This window comes from Sciurus carolinensis, chromosome 12 (assembly GCF_902686445.1).
Source record: "Sciurus carolinensis chromosome 12, mSciCar1.2, whole genome shotgun sequence".
Lineage (NCBI taxonomy): Eukaryota > Metazoa > Chordata > Mammalia > Rodentia > Sciuridae > Sciurus > Sciurus carolinensis.
In genome coordinates this window covers 50,954,622-50,967,175 of record NC_062224.1, presented here as the reverse complement: position 1 = coordinate 50,967,175, position 12,554 = coordinate 50,954,622, and the positions used below count along the sequence as shown (strand labels likewise).

Sequence of the window (12,554 nt, the reverse complement as noted above, 5' to 3'; positions counted from 1 at the left end):
AGAGGCAAGGACAAACTTGTTTTGTTCTGTTTTAAATGGTCTCTCCTCCAAACCACTCTGTTTTTGACATCTGTATGACTCCAACATTCCTTCCTGCAGACAACAGGCAGGTGGCTGCGAGATATGGCCCTGAGTCAGAATCCATCTCCCGCCATCCACCTGCTCATAGCACAAGGGAGAGACAAGTGGCTCACCAGAAGGCATGGGGTGTTTTATCCTGGCTGATATGGACCAGATTATGGCTCTTCTTGTTTTGCAACTCAAGTGAGAACAGGGCTTTGCCTTTTTTTCTGTTGCCCAGTTGGGCAGGTAATAAAAGTACTGTTGGCCTGTGGTATGCACAGGTTCTGTATTCACAGATTCAGCCAACCTCAGACCAAAAAATTGTGTCTGTATAGCAATTATTCCCCAAACAATACAGTGAAAGTTTTAACTTAGCATTTACATTGTATTCAACATTATAATAAACGTAAAGATGATTTAAAGTATACCAGAGGATATGCAAAGGTTATATGTGAATTCATGCCATTTACATAAGGGACTTGAATACATCTGTAGATTTTGGTATCCATGGGGGTCCTAGAATCAATCCTTCTCAGATTTCAAGGAATGACTATAATTCATTTAAAAAACACCTTGTCATCCTAGATTATCAATCTTACAAGGATAGGGTCCTCAAGGCCCATTTGACTCCTGAACAGCCAGAAGGGCAATTGCATGTGGCCAGAGTCCAACCTTGCTTGTACCACTGGCCAGACAATCCACAGTCCTGACTTGGGATCTGAAATCACCTGGGTTAAACCCACACCTGTGCCCACATACCAACCCGTTTATGACTCGACCTTGCCCACTTCACTTGCTAGCCAATCTAAGAATAGGCACATGCTGCTTTAGAATCTCTAATCTGGGTGTGAGTTAAGTGCTGTGAGGAGTGCCAGCCCCAAGAGAACAGACCTAGAATATCCTTGAGCTGGGAGTATCTTTCACAACTTGCTAATGCTCCTGTCTCATTTTAGGGGATAGGATAGGAAGCAAATGGGATTCATTTCAGGGAGGAGCACCTTTGACCTTGGCTATGCTCAAACATTGCTCTCTCCAGTTTGGATCAGAGACTGGGGCAATGGAAGGTAACCAGCACAACTCCTTCCTTTGAGATTTATGCTTCAAAACATTGAAATCCTTGTCCCAAGTAATTTCAGTCTCACCAGGTAACAAAGTAAAAATAGCAATGAAAAGTTGAGGCATTCCCATGTTTTTATTTTGTACCAGTTTCTTCTACTGCTAGAATGACACTGTCCAGGAGGACAGTACCTGATACTTTCTAGAAGAGTGTAGAGAACAATGAGGTGTCATTCAGCTTCCCACTCTACAACAAATACCTGAGATAGCAACTTATAAGGAAAAAAAAGGTAATGTTGGCTCATAGTCATGAATGTTTCAGTCCCTGACTGGCCCCATTGCTTTGAGGAGCACATCATGGCAGGAACATGCAGTAGAGCAAAACTTCCTGCCTTGTAGCTGGAAAGTGAAAGAGACAGAGGAGGGGGCCAGGTTCCTATAATCCCCTTCAAGGGCACATCCACAATGATCTAAAGATCTCCTACTAAGCCCCACTCTTAAAGTTTCCACCATCTCCCAATAGCACCGAGCTAACCAGTCCTTTACTACATGGGCTTTTGGGGACATTCCAACTCCAAACTATAGCAACTATAGTTCCTAAACAAACTTTCTGTTGAACCAGGTCCAAAGGCGTTCGGGTAGAAATACACAGATTATGCAGAGGGGTGAGCACTAGTCACCTGTTTAGGTCTGACCTGATTAAGTCTAACAGCAGTGGTCCATGGAGATACCATAAATAATTTATAATTCAAGGGACCCCAACAGTGAACTTATTTGCAAATGTTCTCAATTTGCTTGCTTTAAACAGAGACTGGCAAAGATATCCCAGTGATAGTAAGCACTTAACCTCTTCACAGAGAAGTTTGATGCAACCAGTTTGAAATGCATAGAAGTTGTAATCCTCATTTTATCTATCTTACCAATGAAGGAATGGGTGAATAAAGTCTAGCATGTTCAATGGCATGTGGAGGGAGCAAAGACTCACACCCCACTGTGGTGTAAATATAAGCTAAAGAGAGGGAACACTTAAAAGCACAGATAATTCCCAACAGAGAAGTATCTGGATGGTGCACTTTGGCCATAGGTAAAGAAACCTACCCCAAAATATTCTCCTTAGTTAAAGGGAAAGGGAAGTAGAAGAGTAGGGAACAATATGCCCAAGGAACTACTTGACACCGTTGACTGGAAATGTATCATACCAATAAAAATGACGCCATCTTGCCCTTTGTTGTAATGAGACTTGACTTGTACCCCAAGCTTAAGTCGTTTTGACTTTTTTCCATTCTTAGTGTGGAATTTCTGGAGGTCATTGGAGAGCAACAGTGGGATTAGGGGTGATGAGCCTGGGGCCAGAGAGCAGACTGGTTGAGAGGAAAGAAAGGGATAGAATTGTGTGCCCCCCAAAAGATACACTGAAGCCCTAACCTCCTGTTCCTGTGAATGTGACCTGGTTTGGAAATAGGGTCTCTGCAGATGTAATCAAGTTAAGACAAGGTTAGTAGAGTGAGGGCTTGATTCAGTATGACTGGTGTCCTAAGAAGAGAAGACACAAAGACACACATGACAGGGATAGTGATGTGAAAGCACACAGGGAGGCAGCCATGTTGTGCCGAGGGCGGGTGGCATGCTGCCATATGCCAAGGAATGCCTGGCACCCTCAGGTGCAGGAAAAGCAAGGAAGGATACCCTGGAGCATCTGGAGGGAATGTGACCCTGCCAACAGTGAGGTTCCAGACTTCTCAGCTCCGTTGATTTAAGTCGCCCGGTCTGTGGTACTCTGTTACGGCAGCAGTGGAAGACAAATATAAGACACTATGAAGAAAAGTGAGATGATGCCAAAACAGGGCTTTCTTGTTTTGTTTACACAACTGGCCTTGCTATAACTGTGGCTTCTGAATGGTGCAATTAAGATATCAGGGATGAACCTTAAGACTCATTGGAGGGATGAGGAAGCAAGCCTCTGGGCTCAGCAAACCTTCAAAAGCTTTTACCAAAACAATTGTGTTAGTATTTTTTTCATTTACATGACTAACTACTGAGACATAATAGAAGAATGATTGATATAACCAAGGACAAGCTTTCTAATACCCAAATCAGCAACATTAACATTGTCACTCAGGGGGCACAAGTCCACACCTTGCTCAGCTGGAGACTTGAGATGATAATACATATGGTTGAGTCAGCATTTTTATTTGAAGGCTGTAAGCAAACAAAATTTCTCTTTGCTGTGATTCTCCTGTCCTTCAGATAGGAGTTCTGCTTTGGGAACAATGACTAAATGAGGGAAAAGCAATGAAGATTTGGGATTAGGATGAGCCACAGGCGGTTGTTCACCATAGAAAATCATCCACCAAGAAGCAAAAGCTGGGGCATTTAATGCATCAGAATGAAAGGCATGTGTATTTACCAGGGTTGTTGACCACAGCAGACCCTAAGCTGAGGTCCATAAGAGCATTTGTGTGGAGAGAGGTTCTGGTACACCTGGGGTGAACAGCTGTGTGTCAGGATGTCTTCCTGGGTTGCTTCAGGATGGGGTCAGATGTGGTGGCGGTTGTAGAGATAGGAAGGGTACAACCCATCATAATGCCACTGCCGCCACTGTTCCACAGCCTCCCGGCTCCTCTCTTCCTGTTCTGGAAAGGAAAGATGGAGTCACATGAGGAGGGAGGGAACTCTGACCTGAAGACAGCAACCTGGCCAAGCAGCTGTCAGTGCACATGGCCCACCCTGAGGTGACATGAGCCAAGTGTGCCTGGAGACATCCAAGATAGAGCTGGAAGGGGTCTAAAAAAGTGAGTCCAGCGGCCTCCATTTGTGAATCAGATCCACCCAGCCGGCTGCCAGTAGGACTGAGACGGGTGTCTGGCATCTGAGCTCTTTGCCTACAACCTGTCAAGTGAGGAAAAGCCTGTGCAGTCACTGGCTCAAAGACATGACAACCGAGGAACTAAAAAGTAATAACATTGTGACTCAAAAGAGACCACAAACTGTGCCTTGAAAAGCTCACGGATGGAAATCATTGTTGACCCGGAGTGGCAGGATTATGACAGCTTTTTCCCTCTATACCATTCTGTATTTTCTAAGCTTCAAAAATAAAATTCCATTTTTAAAACTCACTGGCAAAAGCACCCTTTTTCAAATGTGGGAAAACTTAGATAACTGGCTCTATGGGGCTCATTAAACTTGATATTTCTCCATATATTTGATGTGCTTCATAGTAAAGCCTAAAAAAGAAGGAAGTTTTTAATGAGTAAGAAAGTTGTGATTTTACTTGTGTTTGGTCAGACATATTTCCAAACACTTTTTTGTAATTGTAGAATTAGGTTCCTGGTGCCAGTTCAAGACACCTGTTACCATTAATTGCCATTAAGTCACTGGCAGATGTCATAAAGCCTCCAGTATTTGAAAAGGCTGAGTGAGGTTCCTCCAAAAGTTAATAAAATTACCATATTACCCAGCAATTCTATTCCTAGACACATACCCAAGAGAATTGAGAACAGGGACTCAAATACTTGTACAAATAGGAATGCTCACCGCAGTAGAATTTTCAGTCTCCCAAAAGTGGAAACAACCCAAATGTCCACCCACAGATGAATGGATGAACAAAATATGTTACTTATGGGATTTATAAACAAATACATATGCAAATATATAAGACATTATTCAGCTATAAAAAGAAATGAAGTTATGGCAAGTGTTACAATTGTGCCATTTGTTACAATTGAAACCATTGTGCTAAATGAAATAAACCATACATAATGAGACAAATACTGTGTCCTCCATTTACACGAAATACCTAGAACAGTAAAATTCATGGAGACAAAAATATAGTTGAGGTTACCAAGATGGGGGCAGGGAGGAGGAACAGACAGTTGTTTAATGGGTACAGTGTTTCCGTTTGGAATAAGGAAACTGTTTGGAAATAGTGGTGATAGTTGCACAACAGTATGAATGTACTAAATGTCACTGACTTGTATACTTAGCAGTGATTTAAATGGCAAATTTTCCCTTATCTCTATTTTACCACAAAGTTGTTTTTTGTTTGTTTTTTGCTTTGGTACTGGGGATTGAATCCAGGGACGTTTAACCACTGAGCCACATCCCAGCATTTTTATATTTTCTTTTGAGACAGGGCCCTAGCTAAGTTGTTGAGGCTGGGTTTGAACTTCCATCTTCCTGCCTCAGCCTCCCGAGCCACTGGGATCATACACATGAACCACCATGCCTGGCTGTTTGTTTCTTTTGTTTTTTAAAGAAAAGAATTCATGAAAAATGTTGGGAAGATGGAAATACTGACAGAAAATGATGTCAAGGATTAAAAACCTGAAATGTCTTCCTTGCCTCTATTGTCTCAAATGTGGACTTCTCCCAAAAACCTTATGAACTTGATTTTGGTGCTAGTGAAAGTGGCATTCTCTGTGACTCTGAGCTAATAGGAAAACCTGGTGGTATGGATAAAACGGATGTCCCCATGGTCCTTAGCACCTGTGAGAGCCAGATGCTTGGACCAAAGAGGAAGGGCCCTGTTACCACTGCACATTGAGGCACCATGGCTGCTGGAAATAGTTCCTTCCATGGGATCCTGGAGCTGGCACTCCCCTTGAAAAACACCCTTAGGTACTTGGTACCCCAGAGATGGGCTGGAACTCCTGGACTAGAACTCAGCCCTTTCAGGCATTTCTCAAGCTCAGTGGACCAACTCCTCTTTGAGAGTGATTTTGCCACAGAAATTGATTGGATATCCTTTTTATGAAGCAAATGCCTTGGGAAAGCTTGAACATCCAACTGCTATTAATTATCGTTAGATAAGACAGCTAACTAAAACTAGGGTTATGAAAGGGGAATGTCACCGGCCTCATAGAAGGGCCCAGAAGATGGAGACTTTGAACATGGCCCCAGGATGGAGGCAGCAGGCAACGGGTCGGAGCAACAGTTGTTCTGGGACAGAGGCAAGGGAAAGGGAGGAATGTTGAGATGAGTTCCACCTTTTTCAGAACTTTATCCTCAGGCAGACTAGACCGGCTCCACCTCTGCTCCTTCCTTTATTGAGCTCTGTGGACCTCTTTAGGGACTGCTTTGTTTTACCCTCCTCACTCCATTCACATTTGTAGGCCAATTCCTTTACCAAAACTTCTGTGTATGATCATCCTTGATTTATAAGAATAGGACCTTTGCTGAGAAATATGCTCGAGTTCCAATCCTAGGACCACCCTGTTAGTATGCCACCTTGGGTATTCATGTATCTTTTCTAAGCCTGTTTTCTAAACTCTAAAATGGAACTCCCAAGACCTATCTCAGATGTAGGTGGTAGAGTTTAAATGGTTCAGCACAGTACCTGGCAGAACAAGTACTCTGCTCCAACAGCTGTATAACTCCAGTTCCCAAAGACCTGTGGCCTACTCTGCAAGTGACCTCTCCACTCTGTGAATGAAGCCTGAGGACCCTGATCTTAGCATCCTCTAAAAGACATGTCATCCTATAGGTACCTAACCTCCTTCATAATTCATGAAAAGAAAATAGCAAATTTTTTCTACCCATGTGCTAGAGATTTGGGCCTGAAACTTTTTTAAAAAGCACACACACACACACATACACACACACAAATGTTATTATGAGTAGTATGAGTAAAAATCACCTTCTCATTTCTTAAGACAGCTCTCCCCAGCTGTCTTAAGGTAACAAGCATTGACCTCTGAGCTTGGACAGCCTGAGTTTTTCACAATATGGTCCCCCAAAAGTTTGATTTGCCAGGATCTGAGCCCAACACCTGCTTGTGGGGCTCAGCCAGGTGTTTCCTAAAGGGCTATAGGCATAGCCTGTACCTCTTGGGACCTGTTGGTGGTACCCTTTTCACTGGGATGCCCTTGGAGGGCTGTACTTCCTTTGTCCATCAGAGCCAAGAAATTAGGAGAACTGAAAGAGCTGACTCTAACAAAAGTATCCCAAACCAGGACCCTGCATCCAAGCTCATACCAGGAGGTACCAAGTGAGCTTGCTCAGGAGCATTTCAACCTTAAAGTTAGAAAAAGACCAAAAACGAAAGAAAGAAGCACATAATGCAAATCAGGCCTACTGGTCTAATCCTCATTAAATGTTCCTACAGATGTTTGCTGTGGATGACACAAGGACACTAGACATTAAGGCCACATCCACTGGTGGAAGGCATTGGCTCAGAAATATGGCCTCCCTCTATCCCTCCCCCATCCATGCCCACCCTTACTGAAGCCCTGATGCAGCCAGCAAGGGTAGAAGGCAGGCAGGATCCCTGAGGGCAGGAGCATGGTGCATCAATAGGCCCTCTTCTTGCCTTTTCTACTATTTATCTATTGACAAGAGGTGAAAGGTCAAGACTTAGCAAACAGGGCATAAATGGCAGATGAGCGAGAACTCTTACCATCCTTCTGTTCCTCCACAAAGTTCTCAAATTCGTTCCTTTGTTCCTCGTAATATTCCCTCCGCAGCTCATCAGCCCGCAACTTCTGCCTGTTTTCCGCTGTGAGAGAGGCGTTGAGGGGACACATTTAGGGGAACATCAACATTTTACCTGAGAAGCTGAAAGTGATCCATGAGGGACTGAGGTTGGGGGACGCCACTGAAATTGTTTACCCCTGGCAGAGCTCCATCATCAGTCCTTTTTGGTTTTGTTTTGTTTTGTTTTTCTGGTTTTCGTTTTTTGAGAAAGGAACTCACTGAGTTGCCCACGCTGTCCCCAAACTTGTCATCCCCCTGCCTTAGCCCCCCAAGTCACTGGGATTACAGATGTGCACCACCATACCTGGCCCAATCACCTCATTTTGCAGGTGAAGAGATTGAAACCCCAAGAGAAAATGTGAGTTAAATCCAGGCATCAAGTTAGTGGTACGATCCAAATATACCAGGCCACTTAGACACTCGAATCCCATGATCAGAGACGAACTCCATGAGCAGGGTGTGGTGGCACACATCCGTCATCCCAGAGACCCAGAGGCCCCGGGAGGAGGATTGCAAGTTTGACCCAGGCCTGGGCAACTTAGTGAGACCCTGTCTCGAAATAAAAACTAAAAAGGCCTGGTGATGTAGCTCAGTGGTAGAGTACTCCTCAGTTTAATCTTCAGTACAAAAAAAAGAAAAGAAAAGAAAATGAAAAATAGATAAATAAATAAACTTTATGAAGGACTTATCCAATTTAAAGTTGATCTCCCATTGATTAATACCTTCAAGTCTAGTCAACATTTTTGAGCATTTGTCACACCAAGATGTAGTAAATTCTGGATTAAAAATGTAAGTAAGAAAGATGCTGTCCCTTTGTTTAAGATGCCTATCATCCAGGTGAAGAGAAAGACATAAAAGCAAGTTTCATGGGCTGGGAGTGTTGCTCAGTTGTAGAGTGCTTGTCCAGTATGCATAAAGCCCTGAGTTGTTTAATCCTCAGCACCACCAAAAAAAAAGAAAAGAAAAGAAAAGAAAAGAATGAAAGAAAGAAAGAAAAAGAAAAGTTTTGCTGAGTTTTTGGCTGTGAGAATTAAAGTCTCTGAAAGCTGTGGTCCTCTGGAGGACATTGTTTATCTGGAGGACATTATGTAGAACTCTTTACTTTCAAGGAACTTCTAACACGTTTTTCACTAGAAAAATCAACAAAGACCCACAGGTCATGTCTGCTGGAAAAAGAACAGGCCCCTCTCAGAAATCTCACATTCTCCTGGGGAACTAAGGTGCTCCTGTTGTCCCCACAAGACAATGATGTGCAAGAGCAGATGGGGGAGACAGAGGAACCAAGGGAGGCCATGGCCCCTGTCCCACCCCCACATTACAAGGGAATTCAGGAAATAACAAGAATTTCTATGCAGAATGGTAATATCAGAAACCATCTCAAATCCCTCATGGAACCAAGGAGTCTACAATGATAAGTAAATTCAATAAATACTAGTTATTTACATTGTATTTCTATTATTTAACTCAGATTAAAAAGTCAACTTATTTGTAAATTGACCTTAGAGTTCCTGAGGTAAGTCCTCTGTTTGTCCCAGATTCCTTCCTTTTTGCCTGTACAGTTGAAGGAAACCTTAGTCTGGCAGAAGGGGTTTGTAGTCCAATCCATCTCCATGCCCCAGGTATTTCTCAGGAGGGGATCCAGGCTCAGAGAAGTGCATGGGCATCTTGGAAGTTACACAGCTACACGGCAGAGCTGAGGCTGGAGCCAGAACACCAGATTCTCAGTACTGGCCTAGAGAACACCTTGGTTCTTTGGTTCCTCAAGTTGCCTTTTCAGAGGTGCCAAAAACTGGACATTTTTCTTCTGAATTTTTTTTTTTTTTTTTTTGAGACAGAGTCTCACTATATCATCCATGATGGTTCTGAACTCCTGCACTCAACTGAGTCTTCTACCTCAGTCTCACGAGCACTGGGATTCTAGTGATGTACCTCCATGCTCAGCTAAATTGGGATGTTAGATGTAGCAATAAATAAAAACAATTTAACTCTTGGGTCAAGATGGGGTTGTGGTTTGCTTGTTTGTTTGTTTTTAGGTACTGGGGATTGGCACATGATAAGCAAGGGCTCTACCTCTGAGCTACATCTCTACCCTTTTTGTTTTACTTTGAAACAGGGTCTCCCTAAGTTTCCCAGACTGGCCTGGAACTTGCAATTCTTCTGCCTCAGCTTCCAGAGTGTCAGAGATTGCATGTTGTACCACCAGTCCCAGCTGAGATGGTGTTTCTGTGCTAGGAATCACCTTCTGCATTACATGCACTTCTGCCAACAACATGCCTCCCTCAGATTTTCTTTCATCTTAAAGTCAATTGAGCCTGTATCCCAAAAGCTTAATGGAGTCAGGATTCCAACTCCTGGCTTCTAATGTAAATTGCTTCAAGTGCCACCTGTCCTGTTCCCAACTTGAAGGACACTGGGCACTGTAGCTCTGTCCATTTGTCTACAGGAGTTAACTAGGTATCCTCAGATGCATTTATGTGCTGGGGGTTCACCTGGCTATTCTGGGCCTCCCCTGACTGCCTGATGCACTGAACTCCTGCCTAAGACCAGGGACCTCAGCTTAATCCTAGACCTTATGGTTTTGAGTCAGCTTCAGAGGACAGAGATATTTGCCTGTCCTTAAATTGCCTGTTTTCCACTGGAAGTTTGCCAGAAAGCTGCTTCTCTGATTTCAGACAAGAATAACCCAACCTCCTTAACAGCCTTTCAGTGTTTCTTGATTTGCCAAATTTGAATCCCAAGTTGTGTGAGGTCTAGAGATTTCACTAATCTGGCTATACTTGTCCAATCTGAAAAAAAAAAAAAAAATTCTCATCTCCAAGCATTTCCACCTCTGATCTTCCCCATCATTTGAAAACAGTCCTGTTATTTTCACTGAGAAAGTCACCTTACTGAGTGTGCTCAGGGATACAAAGAGTTCATTCATCTACACACACAAGGAAAGAATCAAGCTGTAGACTTGGCCAGGACAGTCTGAGCTCAGAATCTCAGAAGAATCAAGTGTAGGGGTAGGAAACTCAAATGCCTTCAAGGGCTGCAGGTCAAGGACATGAGGGCCCTGCAGTGTGGACCCCAGGGCCTCTAGCAGGCCAATAGGGAGACACGTTCACCAACTGCATTGCAAACGAAAGCTTCAAAAAAGGCACAGCTGGCTGAACACAGCTTTTTCAGAGGTTTATAAGTAAGGAAATTAGGACCACAGACAAGAAGTGGCTGAGGCCACTTAGCAGAGCTGTCACTAAGCCCACATTTCTCAGCACTCCTGTCCCCTGGGATCTTTTTCTGCATGTGACTCTGTTGCTCTGGCAAGTCCCTCTTGTACCTTGCCAATATTCCAAGACACCCATTGAAGTGCTAGGTGCCCTCTAGACTAGAGCACATGTTTCCTCCTTTACATTTTCCACTTTCTGAAGCAGGGATGCATCTCATAATTGTTAGGTGCCTTTGATGCAGCACTGTTCTTTTCTGTCCTCACTCTAAAAATGCATTTGCCCCAACATGTGACCCATGATCAAGGAAACATGGCATAATTTTCTACTTCAGAGCTTCAGTTACCCCAATGTTCAAGGGCTTTGCTGAAACCCTTGGTCCCCTGCTGTGGAAAGGGGCCACTCAGCATCCTTACCATTGACCTCATCTCGGGATTTGGGGGACCGCTTGCTGCGCCTCTTGAGGAAATTTGAGGCATCCGATTCCTGCATGAAAATCTTCTGTTTCACACCTGAAACCCAAGAGAGGCCTGTCACAACCAGTACTCGGGCCAGGGATGCTAGGGGTGTGGGCTCCACCTTCCCTGCACCCAGGGGTTATCCCCAAACTCACCTTCCTGGGCTGCTTCTCCTGCTGCCTGCGGGCTGCCCACTGATGCACTGGTCCCCTCCCGCAGCACTGTGGGACAAGGTCACAGAGGGAAGGCTCCAGCATCAGAGGGGAGCCCAGGCCCTGAGCAAGGCCTCAATAGTCCTTCTAGGCTTAGTGGCTTGCCATACCTCATGTGGGGTCCTCTGTCCAAGCCTTGGGGTCAATCTCCCCAGGAACCCACAAAGGTGAGCTGGATTGTTTCCTGTTTTTTTCTTTCTTTGCTTTATTTCTCTGTATTATACCATGTCTCTCTCTCTCTCTCTCACACACACACACACACACACACACACAAATCCCAAGAATGGCCTCTCTGTGCCAGCTGAGAGGAACCTTCCTGGGGGAGGTAAGTCTTACCCATTAAGTAGTTAGCATAGTCCCTCTTGACCTTCCCATATACTCACTAGACAGGAGCACCATAGCTGAGAGGCAGGACAGGAGAAGGACTTGTTGCCAAGTCATCTTTGTAGAGGCCGATGCTTCCTGCAGCTCCCGATGCTACTGATGCTGTCTCCCGCCTGGTCTTCACTCTGAGTCAGGCGGGACAGGCAAGAGGGAGGGAAGAGAGAGGCAGGAGGCCAGGATGCCACTGGGGGAGAGTGGGAGGGGTCCTGGCTGCAGTTTCCATTGGCTGTTCCTGACTGGAGCACCGGAGATGGTTTTGGCGCCTGGCAAACCTCTACAGAAGTGAAGTTTGTAGTCAGGGCCCCTGCCTGGGACAGTTTAGAAGTGACCTGTTCAACATCCATACCCAAAGAGTTGCTATTGAGAAGGCTCAGCCTAAGAGTCCAGAGACCAAAGGCGTGTTTCGAAGAACTCCTGGCATCTGCTCCAGGGAATTAGGACCCTTGTCCCCAAGGCCTGAGCATATGGGTGGCAGGGAGGAAGAGGGTATCACTGGGAGATCCTTATTCAAATGCCAGGCCAGGAGGGACCATAGTGTCAGGAACAGCCATCCAGGTAAACCTCACACAGACGTGGGTCATTCTGATGATAACCAGAAAACTCTCTCCCTTGACACATTGTCCCCAGCTGGTGATTGCTGCCAAGGAAAGCATGGGACCCTAACCTTGGGGGGTCCTGGAGCCCTTTGTAGACGTGGAGGAAGA

At 44.7% G+C, this 12,554-nt stretch overlaps 1 protein-coding gene across 1 annotated transcript; it reads right to left on the bottom strand.

Moving 5' to 3' along the window:
• Nucleotides 1-3,305: 3,305 nt before the first annotated feature.
• Ucma (upper zone of growth plate and cartilage matrix associated) lies at nt 3,306-11,964 on the bottom strand. Its single transcript, XM_047521451.1, has 5 exons — nt 11,850-11,964; nt 11,410-11,475; nt 11,213-11,308; nt 7,514-7,612; nt 3,306-3,752 (listed from the first exon to the last, which is right to left on the bottom strand). The coding sequence occupies exons 1-5, from the start codon at nt 11,905-11,907 to the stop codon at nt 3,655-3,657; spliced, it is 417 nt and encodes a 138-aa protein (XP_047377407.1). The 5' UTR covers nt 11,908-11,964; the 3' UTR covers nt 3,306-3,654.
• Between the last annotated feature and the right edge of the window lie 590 nt (nt 11,965-12,554).

Coding starts and splice junctions, on each gene's coding strand:
- Ucma (XM_047521451.1), bottom strand. CDS start 11,907: ATGACTTGGCAACAAGTCCTTCTCCTGTCCTGCCTCTCAGCTATGGTG. Junction 11,476..11,849: donor AGCTATGGTGCTCCTGTCTA/GTGAGTATATGG, acceptor CTTGTCCCACAG/TGCTGCGGGAGGGGACCAGT. Junction 3,753..7,513: donor TGTGGAGGAACAGAAGGATG/GTAAGAGTTCTC, acceptor TTTCCTTTCCAG/AACAGGAAGAGAGGAGCCGG.